Genomic DNA, 18,384 nt, shown 5'->3' on the forward strand with positions numbered 1-18,384 from the left:
CAGCTGGACCACTTGTGATTGTGGAAGGATCTGCTGAGATAGTCCGCCAACTCGTTCTGGGAACCTGGGAGGTAAAATGCTCCCAAGTGAATGGAGTGGGCTATGCAGAAGTCCCAAAGCTTGAAGGCTTCCCGACATAGGGGAGAGGAACGAGCTCCACCCTGCTTGTTTATATAAAACATCGCAGTTGTGTTGTCCATCATCACCTCCTCGCATTTCCCTTGCAAGTGGGCCTGGAAGGTCTGGCATGCCAGGAGGACCACTCTCAGCTCCTTGACGTTGATGTGGAGTGAGAGCTCTTCTTGTGACCAGAGACCTTGGGTCTGAAGGTCTCCCAGGTGAGCACCCCATCCCAACACTGCGCATCTGTCACCAGGGATTGGGAGGGATAGGGCTTTGCGAAAAGGACTCCCGTGTATACCATCTGTGGGTTGAGCCACCAGTGGAAAGACTCGAGAACTGGCACCGGGAGGGTGACCACCTTGTCCAGACTGTTGAGCCCTGGCTGATAGGCTGACACCAGCCAGGCCTGGAGAAGTCTGAGCCTCAGTCTCGCATGTATGCCACATACGTATGTGCTGCCATGTGGCCGAGGAGTTTCAAGCAGTTCCTTGCTGAGGTGGTGGGGTACCACTTGAAGTTTTCTATGATGTCTGTCATTGTCCGAAACTGAGATTCCAGCAGGGATGCCCTGGCCTGACCTGAGTCCAACACTGCTCCGATAAATTCTATTCTCTGCAGAGGGGATAGAGTGGATTTGCGCTCGTTGAGAAGGAGACCCAATCTGTCGAAGGTGTATCTTACCAGGCTGATCTGACCCTCCACTTGCTCCCTGGAGCAGTCCCTGAGCAGCCAGTCATCAAGGTATGGGAATATCTGCACCTGCCTCGGTCATAGGAAGGCGGCGATGACTGCTATGTATTTGGTAAACACTCGAGGGGCCGCTGACAGACCAAAGGGGAGGACCATAAATTGGTAATGGTTGTGGTTGACCACGAACCTGAGCTGGAATTATAGTTATGTGGAAGTACACGTCCTTGGGGTCGAGGGCGGCATACCAGTCTCCCGGATCCAGAGACGGAATGATTGCGTTTAGAGAGACCATAAGGAAGCTCAACTTATTTATGAATTTGTTGAGGCCTCGCAGATCGAGGATGGGTCTGGGGATTAGGAAATAATGGGAATAGAACCGCTTGCCCCTTATCCCTCCTGAGGAACCTCCTCCACTGCTCCTGCAACAAGGAGCATTTGGACCTCCTGCATGAGGAGATGCTCATGAGAAGGGTCCCTGAAGAGGGATTGGGAAGGGGGATGGGAGGGAGAAGAGGAGCAGAATTGGAGAAAATATCCCACTTCTACCATGCAAAAGACCCAGCAGTCTGAAGTTATCTGGGACCAAGCACGGTAAAAGTGGGACAGATGATTCAGGAAACAGGGATAAGGATCCAGTGAATAGACTGGTGCGTCGCCCCCAGGAGCACCTTCAAAAGGCCTGCTTAGAGAGCCCGATGCCTGCCTTGCCGAGCCCTGGCCTTGGCTGGGTGGAGGATGGGGAGGCTTAGGCCTGCCATTCCTACTCCGCTTCCTTAAGAAGTCCTGCCTGGGCCAGGGAGGGTAGAAGCGCTGCGGGGGCTGAGGTTTAAAATGTTTTCGCTGGGTAGCAGGGGTGTGCAGGCCCAGCAAATTTAATGTAGCCTGCGAATCTTTTAGGCTGTGAAGCCTGGAGTCTGTTTGCTCCGTGCCATCAAAAGGCAGGTCCTGAATTGTCCATTGAACTTCAGGAGGAAGGCCGGACACTTCGAGCCGTGAACTCCTCCTCATGGCTATGCTCAAGGACAAGGTTCGCGTGGCCGAGTCTGCAGCGTCCAGTGAGACCTGTAAAGAGGTCTGTGTCACTGCCTTGCCCTCGTCCACGATGGCCGCAAACTTTGCCCTGGATTCAGATGGGACCAACTCCTTGAATTTCAACATGGAGTTCCATGAGTTGAAATGAGATCTACTCAGGATTGCCTGTTGGTTAGCAACCCTGAGCTGGAGCCCTCTGGTCGAGTAAACTTTCCGTCCGAAGAGGTCCAGCTTTTCTGAGTCTTTAGATTTCGGGGTCGGCCCTTGCTGCCCCTGCCTCTCTCTCAGTCACCGTGGCCACAACAAGCGAGCAGCGTTGTGGGTCATTAAATAAGTACTCATACCCCTTAGAGGGGATGAAATACTTCCTCTCCACTCCCTTCACTGTAGGGGGAATGGAGGCAGGGGTTTGCCACAGGGTTTTTGTAGTGGCCTGAATAGTCTTCATGAGGGGCAAAGCCACCCTAGACGGCCCCTCCGAAGTTAGGACCCATCGGGTCCTCCGATTCGACTACCTCCTCAGCCTGAAGCCCCATATTGTGAGCCACCCTACGCAGTCCTGGTGTGCTCTACTGTCAATGGGGGGTGGCCCAGAGGAGGAAGACCCCGCCACTTCATCCAGCGAGGATGACGACAAGGCCAGAGGAGGCACCGGGCCCTCCTCGCCCTGTGTACTCGTCCTGCTTGGTGCATGCCCCTTGTCGCTGACCGCAGGCTCAGGCTGGTGGTGGGCCCGGGATCTGGACGCAGCTCCGTGCCGTGCCCCGACGCTGTTTCGGAGCCCCAAGGGGTGGGATGGTCCGTGGCTGGCGGAGGCACCCAGGCTTCCAACACTACAGAGTGAGAATCCCTGGAGTGCATGCCCTGGGCCTGGTGGTAGGCCCACGGGGTCCAAAATGGCCATTGCACGGGCCCTTGACACTGCATTTACCACGGCACTAGCCTCACGTCCTGCCTATGTCTGTGGCAGTCCAATTGAGTAATAGGACTCCACCTCTGAGTCCAATGTTCGGGATCTTGAGCACAAAGACCACAGTGGCGCTGAGCAGGACGGTGCCAGAGAGCGGTGCTGTGGGGACGGTACCGGAGAGCGGTGCTGCGGTGGCAGTGCCTGGGACTGGTGCCGGGATGACGATGCCGAGGACCGGTGCCAGGGGGACAGGTGCCGCGGGGACAGTGCTGGAGACCGGTGCTGTGGGGAGCAGTGCCATGGGGAGCGATGCCACGGAGATGGTGAGCGGGGCCTCATCATTGCCAGCTTGCCTCTGGATGGTGCTGTGCGCTGCAGCACCGGAGGTCTATTCCAGCTGACTGGGAACGGCGGAACCGTCATGGCAACCAAGTCCCTCGCCGCCTCAAAAGTGTCCGGGGTGGAAGGGAGCTCTAGTTCATCCACCTGGCACTCTCAATCAGAAGAGTCCAACAGCACCGGACTCGACAGACCCCCTTGAGGGACCAAAGTCGACGGTGCCGGCTCTGTGATGTCGGCGCCGGGTGCTCCTGCACTGTCCGACCCGGCTGCTTGGTTCGGGCGAGCGACCTGTCCACCTTCTTGTGCCGCTTATGCGGCACCAGAGAGTGTGAGCGGTGCCGTGCTGCCTCTGCGAGCTTCGGCGCTGGGGAATGTCGGTGCCAGGGATCTCTATGGCCAGAATCCTTCCTCGACACCGTTTCTCGCACAGAGGCCGGAGCGCTCTGCACGGAGGTGCTTGGTGCCAGATCCTGTCAGCATGGAGCCAGCTGGGGACGAAGAGCTGCTTCCATCAGGATCTACTTCCCGTTCTTTTTTAGTCCTCAGACGGAACCCTTTACAAATCTTGCACCATTCTGTTTGGTGCACCTCCCCCAGACACTCGAGACAAGAGTTGTGGGGGTCGCCCGTTGGCAAGGGCTTGAGGCAGGTTCCGCAGGGTTAAATCCTTGGGATCGAGGCATGCCCCGAACCTCAAAGGGAAGACAAATTAGGGTGGGAGAAGGACCTCCACTCCTAGAAAACAAACCAACTAAACTAACTTACTCTAAGGAATAACTATTTACAGAGAGCTAAATACAAACACTAGGGGGAGCACTTGCTAAGGCAAGCAACCACAGCTCCAACGAATGTCACTGGCGGTAAGAAGGAACTGAAGAAGCGGCAGGTTGGCAGGGACCTATATTCACCGCCATGAAGGCGCCAACCCAGGGGACTCCCCGGCCAAAATGACGGGTGCTGCTAGGGGGAAAACCTTCCAACAACTGTGCACGTGGCGCACACACTAATTGGAATTGACATGCGCAAGCACTCAAAGAAGAATATATATTGTGTGGATGCGACCCACATAACACATGGAGAGCAGCATATGTGGCCCACAATGGTAAAGAGGGGGAGAACCACTACGCTAGGGACTCTATCTGGCCTACATAAATCAATGTACAGCAGGGGTGGGCAAACTACAGCCCGTGGGCCACATCCGGCCTGCCAGCCATTTTAATCCGGCCCTCGAGCTCTAGCCAGAGAGCAAGGTCTGGGGCTTGCCCTGCTCCCACGCTCCAGCCGGGGAGCAGGGTGGGGGGCCGCTCCACGAACGCGTGCCACAGCTCTGCGCAGCTCCCAGAAACAGCGGCATGTCCCCCTCCGGCTCCTATGCGTAGGGGCAGCCAGAGGGTTCCGCACGCTGCCCCCGCCCCAAGCGCTGCCCCCACAGCTCCCATTGGCTGGGAACTGCAGGCAATGGGAGCTGCAGGGGCGGTGCCTGCGGACGGGGCAGAGCTGCCTGGCCATGCCTCCATGTAATAGCTGGAGGGGGGACATGCCGCTGCTTCCGGGAGCTGCACCCCTGAACCCCTCCCCAAGCCCCTGCCTCAGCCCTGAGCCCCCTCCCACACTCCGAACCCCTAAGCCCGAGCCCAGAGCCCCCTCCTGCACCCAAGCCCCTCATCCCCAACCCCACCCCAGAGCCCGCACCCCCAGCCAGAACCCGCACCCCCTCCTGCACCCCAACCCCCAATTTCATGAGCATTCACGGCCCGCCATTCAATTTTCATAACCAGATGTGGCTCCTCTGGGAGCCAAGCTAGTTTCCTTTGCACCAGTAATGCAAGCAAAATTATCAGTGACACCAGGACAGTGTTATTGTCTTCTGTTGGTTTGCATGGAACTCAGCACCGCTAGGATGAATTTGCCCCTAGGCACAGGGACAACACAAGGACCAAAGTAAAGCTGGGCAAATTTTTGGCAAATAGTTTATTCGCAGAAAAATGCCGTTTCAGTCAACCCTAAACCAGCTGTGACTTTGTGCAGAGTTTGCTAAACCATTTCCACCCCATCAAAAAATTGAAATGTTTCAATAATGCTGAAACATTCCAGGCTAAGACTTGCAAGGCGCACCATCACCTCCTCCCTCACTCTCAGTGAAATGGTGAAACTGAAACAAAAGCTTTCAAATCAGAGCAAACAAAACATTTTGTTAGACCTGACTCAAAATGTTCTTGGACTTTTTCAATTCACTACAAACTTTGAAAAAGTTCATATTTCATTTGACCCAAAATAAAGCTTTTCTTTGATTTTTTCAATTGCCAGCAACCAAAGAAGATTTTTTGCCCGGCTCAAATTTATGATGCCTTAAGTGTGATTTAAGTGGTGCACAAGTATTGTGAAGATCCTCTGTACAAGGGTGAATTTCATCCCTCACAGAGAGAGTCCACAAGATGCACAGCTGAGGAAATTGCTTTGATGATTGCCTAAAGTGCATAAATTCATAGATTTGCAAGGCCAGAAAGGACCATTATGATAATCTAATTTGACCTCCTGCATGACTCCGGCCAGAAAGTGTCACCCAGAATGCCCACAACTGCTGGCGGAACTAGAAAGTATCCTTGAGAAAGACACCCAAGCTCAATTTAAAGCTCCAAGGGATGGAGAATCCACCTCATCCCTTGGTAAGTTGTTTCAATGGATGAGGACAGCATTTGATCAGGGCTTGCACCTGCAATCCTTACAAAGGGCCCAGACGCTCTCCCTCAGTCTGCTTGCATGTTACCTTGCATTTAAACACAAATATTATGGAGGCATCATTAGTGGCTCCAGAGCTAAGGCTGTGCTGAAATTTGCATTTATAGAATCATAGAATATCAGGGTTGAAAGGGACCTCAGGAGGTCATTTAGTCCAACCCCCTGCTCAAAGCAGGACCAATCCCCAACTAAATCCCCCCCTCAAGGATTGAACTCACAACCCTGGGTTTAGCAGGTCAATACTCAAACCACTGAGCTATCCCTCCCTCCCCCATTGTTAGCTGTTGTACCCTCCTCCTCCCCAACTAACACCATTTACTGCTGGGCATAGACCTAATTATCTGGGAAATTATTCCAAGCAAATGTTTAGTAGTTTGGGGCTAGGAATTAAAGACCCCTTTTGTAAATATAAAGTGTCCGTGGAATATTTCCCTTTAACAACTGAAGTGTTAAGTATGTGTAGCTCTAAGTCAGTCTCAGACATATGCTAGTGGGGTTTTAAAAGGAACTAAAGAGAGGAGAGAATTATTCCCATTATTGATCCTAATTGGTTCTATTTGCACTCAAGGAAGCCAACAGACAATGTATTAACTCATCCACTTCTGGCAGCAGTTACCCTTCTCCCACTGGCGGCACTGGGACTGAGGGATGGAACAGCAGGGCATGAGCGGGAGCTCAGAAGTCACCAATGTTGAGGTCAGAGGGCCAGTCTTTCCTGTCTGTAGCTGGAATCGTTTGAGTTCCTGAGACAGGAGGCTGAACTGTTCGATGTGGCTGCGGCACTGATCCTCCAGATCTCTCACCTGGGCCTGGCAGGGAAGCAAAGCAAAGTGAGGTACAAACACAGGCCTGAACTGGGACAAGGCTCTAATAGCAGCGGTCTTTGCTGTGTCCTTCCATGTAATGGAGCTGGGATATTCAGAGGATGAAAGGATGGAGGTGCCCAGATCCCAGAGACGATCAGTAGAGGATGGCAGCCCCCAGGCCATAGGCCCTTTGAAAATCCCAGTCCCAACAGACAAGTTTAGGATTGGTTCCACTCTAAACCCAAGATGAGCCATCACTGGAAAGCTGCTTTGGGCCTGCAATTTCCCCTGCTCACTCCCATGCAGGAGAAAATGTAGGAGGGGCTAGAGGCGAGTCAAACAAGGCCCTTTGAGATCGGGGAGATGGGAAGGCTTTTCACATCAAAGTCATATCTCCAAAAGGGACTCCACCAGACCTAGCTAATCTAGGGAGCCTCCCTGGGACATGAGGCCTCCAGCAGCTTCCCCACCAAACCACTGGGGGCAGGAGCCCTAACATTCCCCTCCTGGGCCAAGTTCATCCACGAGTGAGAGACTCCAGGGAGCAACAGCGCATCAAGGCCCCTGGACTATCCAAGAACCTGCACACGCCCCACTGATGTCACACAACCCGGAATTGTTTTCCATGGGGGACTGTGGATTGCAGCAGAAGTAGGAAAGCAGAGGAGGTGATTCTCCAGAGGGAGATGTGGGGGCTACGAGGATCACTTGAGGGTCACCTGCACTCCCCTGGCTTCTGGCCCCAGAGTGCCTCCCCTTCCTGTGCGTCTGCCCCAACGGGTTTAAAAATACACATAATCCATCTCCAACATAACCTACTGCAGCTCCTCCACCCGACTCCCTCAATGCCCCAAGCCCACACAGCTTCCAGGAACCAACCCCCACCTGTCCTTTAACACCCCTTTTAACCCCACTCCTAACAAACAAACAAAACGTACTAGAGCCTGTCAGGAATGTCCCGTCTAAATACTTTTCCAAGGGAAAATGTAGTTTCCACAAGAAAATCTCCAATTTCCCCCAAATTTTTAATTTTTCAGGTCAGTTCAACACTAATCTGGGTCTGCCTGAGAGGCAGTGGTGCCTCATGGGAGGAGTTGTCGTTTGGGTGCCTTACATCTATTCTTCTCTATGGGCTGGGCCCCTCTGTGGGACTACGTCTCGCATGATTAAGGCTGAAGGCTGCGAGTTTGTCATGGAGGTCATGGAAGTCACAGATTCCGTGACTTTCCGTGACCACCGGGAGTCCCGGGCTGTCCTTGCCCCCGCTCCAGCACCAATAGGGATCCTGGGCCGTGCACCGCCCTCCCCCCAGCACCCAGGCTGCCCTCCACCAGCACCCGCGGGGCCCCCGGACAGCCCCTCCCCCCAAGTTTTAGTCACAGGTATTTTTAGTAAAAGTCATGGACAGGCCACGGGCCATGAGTTTTTGTTCACTGCCCGTGACCTGTCTGTGACTAAAACGTAGCCTTACGCGTGATGCACTACAGTCTCCCCTCTGAACATTTAGTTTAAATCAGAAACATCAAAATGAAAAATTTTGAATCAACATTTTTCAAAGCTTTCCATTCCATGAACATTTTTGATATGTCAAACTTTCGTCACACTTTGGAATGAAAACTACTGGAATTTTCTGTAGAAAAGAAATTCTGATTTTTGACCAACTCTAAAAATGATACATTTGAATCTCTTGTCCTTTTTCAGATGAGCACAAGACCTTTCCATTCAGTTTCTTAACAACTAACAAAATCATCCAAAGCACAGGACTTGGTGGTGATGGGGGACTTCAACTACCCAGACATCTGTTGGGAAAATAACACAACAGGGCACAGATTATCGAACAAGTTCTTGGAATGTACTGAAGACAATTTTTTATTTCAGAAGGTGGAGAAAACTACTGGGGGGAGGCTGTTCTAGATTTGATTTTGACAAATAGGGAGGAACTGGTTGAGAATTTGGAAGTGGAAGGTAGCTTGGGTGAAAGTGATCATGAAATGATAGAATTCATGATTCTAAGGAATGGTAGGAGGGAAAACAGCAAAATAAAAACAATGGATTTCAAGAAGGCAGACTTTAGCAAACTCAGAAAGTTGATAGGTAGGCTCCCATGGGAAGCAAGTATAAGAGGAAAAACAATTGAAGACAGTTGGCAGTTTTTCAGAGACACATTATTAAGGGCACAAGAGCAAACTATCCCACAGTGTAGGAAAGATAGGCAGTATGATAAGAGACCACCCTGGCTTAACCAGGAGATCTTCAATGATCTAAAACTCATTGGATGTCTAATCTAGTGAATGCCAGTGAAAATGAGGAACGATCGAGTCTAAAACAGGGAAAAAAAGTCAAAAATTGCTTAGACAAATTAGATGTCTTCAAATCAGCAGGCCCTGACGGGGGGAGGGATAGCTCAGTGGTTTGAGCATTGGCCTGCTAAACCCAGGGTTGTGAGTTCAATCCTTGAGGGGGCCACTTAGGGATCTGGGGCAAAATCAGTACTTGGTCCTACTAGTGAAAGCAGGGGGCTGGACTCGATGACCTTTCAAGGTCCCTTCCAGTTCTAGGAGATGGGATATCTCCATTAATTAATTTATTTATTTATTTAAATGCATCCCAAGGAGCTGACTGAGGAGATATCTGAGCCCATTAGCAATTATCTTTGAAAAATCATGGAAGACAGAAGACATTCCAGAAGACTGGAAAAGGGCAAATCTAGTGCCCATCTATAAAAAGGGAAATAAGGATAACCCAGGGAATTACAGACCAGTCAGCTTAACTTCTGTACCCGGAAAGATAATGGAGCAAATAATTAAGAAATCAGTTTGCAAATACCTAGAAGATAATAAGGTGATAAGTAACAGTCAGCATGGATTTGTCAAGAACAAATCATGTCAAACCAACCTGATAGCTTTCTTTGACAGGGTAACAAGCCTTGTGGATAGGGGGGAAGTGGTAGATGTGGTATATCTTAACTTTAGTAAGGCTTTTGATACTGTCTCACATGACCGTCTCATAAACAAACTAGGGAAATGCAACCTAGATGGAGCTACTATAAGGTGGGTGCATAACTGGTTGGAAAATCGTTCCCCGAGAGTAATTATCAGTGGTTCACACACATGCTGGAAGGGTATAACGAGTGGGGTCCTGTAGGGATCGGTTCTGGGTCCGGTTCTGTTCAATATCTTCATCAATGATTTATATAATGGCATAGAGGGTACACTTATAAAGTTTGTGGATGATACCAAGCTGGGAGGGGTTGCAAGTGCTTTGGAGGATAGGATTAAAATTCAAAATGATCTGGACAAACTGGAGAAATGGTCTACTATTTCTTACTAATGGTCTTACTACAGAGAAGTAAATAGGATGAAATTCAATAAGGACAAATGCAAAGTACTCCACTTAGGAAGGAACAATCAGTTGCACACATACAAAATGGGAAATGACTGCCTAGGAAGGAGTACTGCAGAAAGGAATCTGGAGGTCATAATGGATCACAAGCTAAATATGAGTCAATAGTGAACGCTATTGCAAAAAAAGCAAATATCATTCTGGGATGTATTAGCAGGAGTTTTGTAAGCAACACATGAGAAGTAATTCTTCCGCTCTACTCCACGCTGATTAGGCCTCAACTGGAGTATTGGGTCCAGTTCTGGGCGCCACATTTCAGGAAAGATGTGGACAAATTGGAGAAAGTCCAGAGAAGAGCAACAAAAATGATTAAAGGTCTAGAAAACATGACCTATGAGGGAAGATTGAAAAAATTGGGTTTGTTTAGTCTGGAGAAGAGAAGACTGAGAGGGGACATGATAACAGTTTTCAAGTACACCTCTACCCCTATATAACGCGACCCGATATAACACAAATTCGGATATAACGCGGTAAAGCAGCGCTCCGGGGGGGCGGGGCTGCGCACTCCGGCGGATCAAAGCAGGTTCGATATAACGCGGTTTCACCTATAACGCGGTAAGATTTTTTTGGCTCCCGAGGACAGCGTTATATCGGGGTAGAGGTGTACATAAAAGGTTGTTACAAGGAAGAGGGAGAAAAATTGTTCTTCTTAACCTCTGGAGATAGGACAAGAAGCAACGGGCTTAAATTGCAGCAAGGGCAGTTTAGGTTGGACATTAGGAAAAACTTCCTGTCAGAGTGATTAAGCACTGGAATAAATTGCTTAGGGAGGTTGTGGAATCTCCATCGTTGGGGATTTTTAAGAGCAGGTTGGACAAACACCTTTCAGGGATGGTCTAGATAATATTTAGTCCTGCCTTGAGTGCAGAGGACTGGACTAGATGACCTCTCGAGGTCCCTTCCTGCCCTATGATTCTATGAACTCCTGACAATGTCTGCATTTTACTTTCGAGGAATTAACCGTTTGCAGCACTTGAGTCCATTCTGTTACTTGCCTCACATCACTGGATCAACAGCTTTCACACTTAATACAGTAAGCATGAGAGACCACCCCTAGGCTATTCAACACTGTTAAGAGTAACAAATGAGAGCTAGTCAGCTTTGCACTGAGCCAGGTGATCTGATGCCCTGCCCACCTTACAGAAGTTTTTAGATTCTAACAAACCAAAGACTGCTTACTATTCATACCTCTGCCTTTTCCCTGCTCTTCCATGCACAAAGACTGCTGATTCCACCCATTAGCTAACCCCTTATCTGTAAACATAAGTTATCCCACCAATTCCCCTTCTCCTCTAGGGTGTGATCTATACTTAAATCTTAGGTCTATATAGTTACAGCACTCAGGCAGGGAGAGCCGTGCCTGGAGTCAGACTGGAGGAGCAGGGAGCCGAGAGGGGGCAGCCGGGCTCTCAGCGGGGAGCAGGGAGCCAAGACCCCGGGAGGCAGCATGGCTCCCAGCAGGGAGAATCGGGTGGCAGCCCAGCTTGGAGTGGAGACCAGGCAGCAGCCCATCTGAGGAGCAGAGAGGCGGCTTTCTTGTCAATTTCACAGCTCAAGTGGAGTCATGAAATTGACAAGACAGCCAACAGCCGATTTAAGAAACACAGTGATCACCCTAACTACACCCACATAAGCCCTACGCCTCTTGTGGAGGTGGACTTATGTTGGTGTAGGAGGGCACTTACATCGGCGGGAGCAAGGCTGTAGTGTAGACACTGACATAGTTAGGTTGACATAAGCTGCCGTATGTCAACCTAACTCTGCATGTAAACCAAGCCAGAGAAGCTGAAAAAATAGAAAACCTGGAAAACCTCACAAAAACTGAAAAAACAACCAACCCATTGTGTAGGATTTTTTTCTGAGAAAGAAAAGGTTTAAACAGGTAAGTGCTCTGCTCTATCAAAGCAGCAGCAGTAGCACCCTTTTAATTATTTTAGCTCTACTTTTTAAAGATGACACCATACTAACATGACAGGAATCCATGTCTAACATACACCCCACACAATAGTCAGAGTTAAGCAGCAGCAGGAGGAAAATGCCCTGCTCAATTATCTCAGTACCTGCATGCAATCCAAGGTATTCTGTCAGCAAGGAAAAGAGCAAACAGAGATTTAAAACCACATATCAGCATTTTCATTAACCAAAAATCAAGACACTGCAAAGCATAACAAAATCCTCAGTTTAGGGAACATTCTTCTCCCAATTAGTGTTGAGTTCCTCTGAGACACCCCTCCCCCCAGCTGCTAAAAGAAATTCCACAGATTGAAAGCATGAATCAGATTGCTGCTACCTCAGAAACACTCACACTCTCCAAGGGCCTCCATCAAGGGCCTTTTAATTATGAATCTCAAACCCTTTTCTCCCAACCCCACCGGTAGCTGACAATTCCCTGAACTAGCTGCTCTCCTGCATCAGAGCTCCACTCAGTGCTGGAAAGACAGAGGGGTTCAGCGAGCAAGTTACAATGCCCTTATTCTTGGAGCTGAGCCAGCCCTGACACAACTTAGAGCAGCTACCAGGCTGCTCCAAGGGTATGTCTGCACCGCAGCTGAGAGATATCATTCCCTAGTGGGGCAGACGTACACACACTAGCTCTGCCTGAACTAGCACGCTACAAATTGCAGCGCAGCCACACCAGTAGTTGCTTGGGCTGGCCTCCAAGCATAACCCCAACTGAGGTGAGTCCCCCGTAGCAGCTTTAGAGATCTCAATAATGGGCACATTCTTAAGGAAGGCCATAGAAAAGGCAATGGACCTTGTAGAATGAGTGGTTGAATACTGTGAGATTCGTAACAAAAGTCAATGCAGGCAGATATCCACTTGGAAAGCTTCTGGTTAGAGGCTGCAGACCCATCTGCTCTATCTGCTAGCAAGACAAACAGCCTGTGGGTCTTTCTGAAGGACTCCGTCCTATCCAGACAGAAGGCATGGGCTCTCCTGACGTCAAGGGTGTGCAGCAGTGCCTCCTGGTTACCTAGATGTGGTTTGGGGTGGAAGACAGGGCTGATTGATATGGAACTCGGAAGAAACCTTGGGTAAGAATTTGGGGTGGGGCCTCAGCGTGACCTCGTCCTTAAAAAAATACAGTGAAAGGGGGGCATGCCACCAGGGCCCCCATTTCTCCAACCCATCGTGCCGACGTGACGCCTATCAGGAATGCCATTTTAATTGACAAATGGAGCAGTGGCCTTGTGAGGCATTTAAGGACCAGATTGAGGTCCCATACTGGAGTAGGGTGTTGGACTGGTTTCCAATCCTTTGAGGAATCTCACTGTGGGTGGCAAAGACAGAATAATCCTCTCGGGGGGTGGAAAGCTGTGATTGCTGCCAGGTGGACTCTTATGCAGCTCATCGATAGTCCCGAGATTTTTAGAGTTAGAAGGTTGTCCAGTATATCCGGAAGCAATGAGGTCACCAGTGAAGCATGCCTGAGGTTACAACAACTGGCAAACCTCGTCCATTTCTCAGAGTACATGCTGTGAGTAGCTTGTTTCCTGCTATGTGTCAGTATTCTTTTTACGTCGTCTGAGCAGGTTGCCTCTAGTCCTGTTAGCCATCGACCAACCATGCACAGAGACATAGCACTGTGAGATTGGGGTGAAGAATCTGCCTGCCTTCCTGGGACAGGAGATGAGGAGCAGCATGGAGAATGATCAGAGAGCAAAATGGTCAGCTGTGTCCGGTAAGGAAACCACATATGCCTGGGCCAGGCTGGAACTCTTAGGATGACTCTGGCTTTATTTCTCTTTATTTTGAGCATAGCTTTGGCTATTAGGGGAGTCAGTGGGAATGCGCACAGGAGAGTTGATGACCACTGAATGTGAAAAGTATCCCACAGGGCCTGGAGAGTCAGTCTGTCCCTCAAGCAGAAGTAGGTACATTTCTTGTTTAACTCTGTGGCAAAGGAGTCTTCCGGAGGGGTGTCCCCATTGACAGAACACATGGTGTAATTTACTGGGGTCTATTTCCCACTCGTGGTCTTCGAAGATGTCCCTGCTCAATGCATCTGCGGTCACATTCTGACCCCTGGGAGACAGGCTGCTGTGATGACAATCCGGTTGCATATGCACCAATTCCAAAGCTTGACAGCCTTGGCGCAGAAGGAGGGGGATCTTGCCCCTCCTTGGCGACTGCCGTAAAACATGCATGATGTATTGTCCATCATGATCTTTATGTGTTCGCTCTGGGCAGTGGTAGGAAATGAAGACAGGCATATCTGACCAATCTGAGTTCCAGGAGGTTGATGTGCAGCATCACCTCTTGTGATGTCCACTTGCCCTGGGTCATGTGAGTGTCTAGATGCATTCCCCACCATAACAAAGAGATGTCCATCATTATGACGACCGTTGGGGAAGGATGTGCAAACAGAACTCCTGTGCACACATTGTGATGGTCTTTCCACCAGTTGAGGGATTGTTTTACAGAGGTAGGTATGGAAAGAGGCATATTTAAACTGTGTCTGTTTGGTGAATAAACAGCTTTGAGCCACCCTTGAAGGCAGCGCATTCAAAGTCTTGTGTGTTCTGTGACGAAGGTGGTGGCTGCTATGTGCTATAGTAATTGAAGACAGTTCCTGACTGTAGTTTGAGGGCTGAGCTGAACTGTGTTGGCTATGTTGGAAATCGCCACAAACCTGTGCAGAGGAAGGTAGGCTCTAGCTGTTACCGAATAAAGGTGTGCCCCTATGAACTCGAAGTTTTGCACAGGGGTCAAAGTGGATTTTGGATGTTCAACTGCAGTCCCAAGTGAAAAAAGAGATCTGTGGCCTTGGAGGTTGCTCAAGATGTCCGTTCCAGGGAATGGCCTTTCAGTAGCCAATTGTTCAGGTAAGAGAATACTAAGATACCTTTCCTGCAGAGCTGCGCTGGTACTACTGACATGATTTTCGAGAAGAGCCTCGGGACAGATGACAGGCCAAAGGGGAGCACTCGGTATTGAAGGTGATTCTGGCCGATAGTGAAATATAGGAATCGTTTGTGGGATGGGTGGATAGTGATATGGAAATACGCATCTTGAAGGTCAAGGTGCAGAGAACCAATCCCCTTGCTCTAGTGACAGAATTACCACTGCAAATGTCACCATTTTGAATTTTTGTGCCTTCACACAGGTGTTGGTACCAGGAAGTACCTATAATAAACCCCCTTCCTTCTGTGCTGCATGGGGACTGGTTCTATCGCTCCCAAGCGTAACAGAGTGTCTCTTTCTTGAAGAAGCAAGCTCTTGTGAGAGGGGTCCCTGAAGAGGGACAGTGAAGGGAGGTTTGATGGAAATGTAGTAAAGTGGATAGTGTATCCTGTGAAGATGATCACAAAAACCCACTTGTCCGTAGTGATCAACTCCCAAGTCCGCCTGAAGTGCTGAAGGCGGTCACCGAAGGGAGGAAGGCTGGTGAATTGGTGCAGCTGAAGAGGATGACGATGGTATTTCAAGCCCTCGACCAACCCGTCAAAATTGCTGCTTGGAGGTGGATGGTGGACTGTTTCCTTCTCTGGAATCTCTGCCTCTTCTGGTGCCGTTCATACGACCTCTGGGAGGAAAGGAATTGGGCAGGGTGGGATCTCTGGGTCCTCTGGGACTTGTTGAACTTTCTCTTATAGGTGAGTGTGTAAATACAGGTCTGTCGCATCTTACGTGTATTTAACATGCGCGATTTCAACTTTACGCGGTCAGCAAAAAAAAAAAAAAAAAAAGAGAAAAGCAACAGGTTTAATACTATACCTGTAGTGCAGGCGATTTCACCCGCCATTGAACTGGGGTTTTGGCTATACGGGGTTTTCGCTTTACGCGCTAACGGAACCCCCGCGTAAGATGAGACAGACCTGTACCAAAAGAACGTAAGGTAGCTCTAGAGTGCCTTAATATTTGCAGCGACTTTTCTGTGCTATCTGCGAACAACTTATACCCATCAAAAGAAAGGCCCTGTACTGTATTCTGGACCTCTTTTGGGAATCCAAAGAGTTGGAGCCAGGAAGCGACTCATATAACTATCACTGTAGCAATCAAATAGGAAGCAGTATCAGTGGCGTCAAGGGAGGCTTGTAGGACTGTTCTGGCAAGTAGTTGGCCCTCCACAATAACTGTCTGGAACGGCTCTCTGGGCTCTGTCAGTAGGTGATCCACAAAATAGTTCAGCTTGGAATAATTCATGATTGTACTTTGCCATTAACAACTGAAAACTGGTGTTTCTAAGTTAGAAGGAGGCAGAGGAATAAGATTAAGGGGCACACGTGATAGCTGCTTTCAACTACCTGAAAGGTGGTTCCAAAGAGGATGGATCTAGACTATTCTCAGTGGTAACAGATGACAGAACAAGGAATAATGGTCTCACGTTGCAGTGGGGGAGGTTTAGGTTGGATATTAGGAAAAACTTTTTCACTAGGAGGGTGGTGAAGCACTGGAATGGGTTACCTAGGGAGGTGGTGGAATCTCCTTCCTTGGAGGTTTTTAAGGCCCGGCTTGACAAAGCCCTGGCTGGGATGATTTAGTTGGGGATTGGTCCTGCTTTGAGCAGGGGGTTGGACTAGATGACCTCCTGAGGTCCCTTCCAAACCTCTATGATTCTATGACTTATGAGGACAGGCTGAGGGAAGTGGGCTTATTTAATCTGCAGAAGAGAAGAGTGAGGGGGGATTTGATAGCAGCCTTCAACTACCTGAAGTGGGGTCCCAAAGAGGATGGAGCTCGGCTGTTCTCAGTGGTGGCAGATGACAGAACAAGGAGCAATGGTCTCAAGTTGCAGTGGGGGAGGTCTAGGTTGGATATTAGGAAACACTATTTCACTAGGACTGTGGTGAAGGGTAACAGTGAAATCCTTGCTGATCTTAAACACAAAAAGGAAACTTACAAGAAGTGGAAGATTGAACAAAAGACCAGGGAGGAGTATAAAAATATTGCTCATGCATACAGGGGTGAAATCAGGAAGGCCAAATCACACTTGGAGTTGCAGCTAGCAAGGGATGTTAAGAGTAAGAAGAAGGGTTTCTTCAGGTATGTTAGCAACAAGAAGGTCAGGGAAAGTGTGGGCCCCTTACTGAATGAGGGAGGCAACCTAGTGACAGAGGATGTGGAAAAAGCTAATGTACTCAATGCTTTTTTTGCCTCTGTCTTCACGAACAAGGTCAGCTCCCAGACTACTGCACTGGGCAGCACAGTATGGAGTGGAGGTGACCAGCCCTCTGTGGAGAAAGAAGTGGTTCAGGACTATTTAGAAAAGCTGGATGAGCACAAGTCCATGGGGCTGGATGCTCTGCATCCGAGGGTGCTAAAGGAGTTGGCAGATGTGATTGCAGAGCCATTGGCTATTATCTTTGAAAACTTGTGATGATCAGGGGAGATCCCGGAAGACTGGAAAAAGGCTAATGTAGTGCCCATCTTTAAAAAAGGGAAGGCGGAAGATCCAGGGAACTACAAGACAGTCAGCCTCACCTCAGTCCCTGGAAAAATCATGGAGCAGGTCCTGAAGGAATCAATTCTGAAGCACTTAGAGGAGAGGAAAGTGATCAGGAACAGTCAGCATGGATTCACCAAGGGCAAGTCATGCCTGACTAACCTAATTGCCTTCTATGATGAGATAACTGGCTCTGTGGATGAGGGGAAAGCAGTGGACATGTTATTCCTTGACTTTAGCAAAGCTTTTGATACAGTCTCCCACAGTATTCTTGCTGGCAAGTTAAAGAAGTATGGGCTGGATGAATGGACTATAAGGTGGATAGAAAGCTGGCTAGATCATCAGGCTCAATGGGTAGTGATCAATGGCTCCATGTCTAGTTGGCAGCTGGTATCAAGCAGAGTGCCCCAAGGGTCAGTCCTGGGGCCGGTTTTGTTCAATATCTTCATTAATGATCAGTAGGATGGCGTGGATTGCACTCTCAGCAAGTTTGCAGATGACACTAAACTGGGAGGAGTGGTAGATATGCTGGAAGGTAGGATAGGATACAGAGGGTCCTAGACCAATTAGAGGATTGGGCCAAAAGAAATCTGATGAGGTTCAACAAGGACAAGTGCAGAGTCCTGCACTTAGGACGGAAGAATCCCATGCTCTGCTACAGAATAGGGGCTGAGCAGTTCTGCAGAAAAGGACCTAGGGGTTACAGTGGACGAGAAGCTGGATAAGAGTCAACAGTGTGCCCTTGTTGCCAAGAAGGCGAACGGCATTTTGGGCTGTATAAGTAGGAGCACTGTCAGCAGATCGAGGGACGTGATCATTCCCCTCTATTCAGCATTGGTGAGGCCTCATCTGGAGTATTGTGTCCAGTTTGGGGCCCCACACTACAAGAAGGATGTGGAAAAATTGGAAACAGTCCAGCGAAGGGCAACAAAAATGATTAGGGGGCTGGAGCA

The 18,384-nt window shown here is 49.3% G+C and overlaps 1 protein-coding gene across 1 annotated transcript in view; it reads right to left on the reverse strand.

The window, feature by feature from the left end:
• Positions 1–18,384, reverse strand: part of TSPOAP1 (TSPO associated protein 1) — a 171,646-nt gene that overhangs the window by 71,592 nt on the left and 81,670 nt on the right. The window contains exons 12-13 of the mRNA XM_065418224.1: positions 12,105–12,125; positions 6,429–6,645 (exon numbers count right to left, since the gene is read on the reverse strand). Coding sequence (XP_065274296.1) covers positions 6,429–6,645; positions 12,105–12,125 — 238 coding nt within the window. The remainder of the gene's footprint in view (positions 1–6,428; positions 6,646–12,104; positions 12,126–18,384) is intronic.

Source organism: Emys orbicularis, chromosome 17 (genome assembly GCF_028017835.1).
Source record: "Emys orbicularis isolate rEmyOrb1 chromosome 17, rEmyOrb1.hap1, whole genome shotgun sequence".
Lineage (NCBI taxonomy): Eukaryota > Metazoa > Chordata > Testudines > Emydidae > Emys > Emys orbicularis.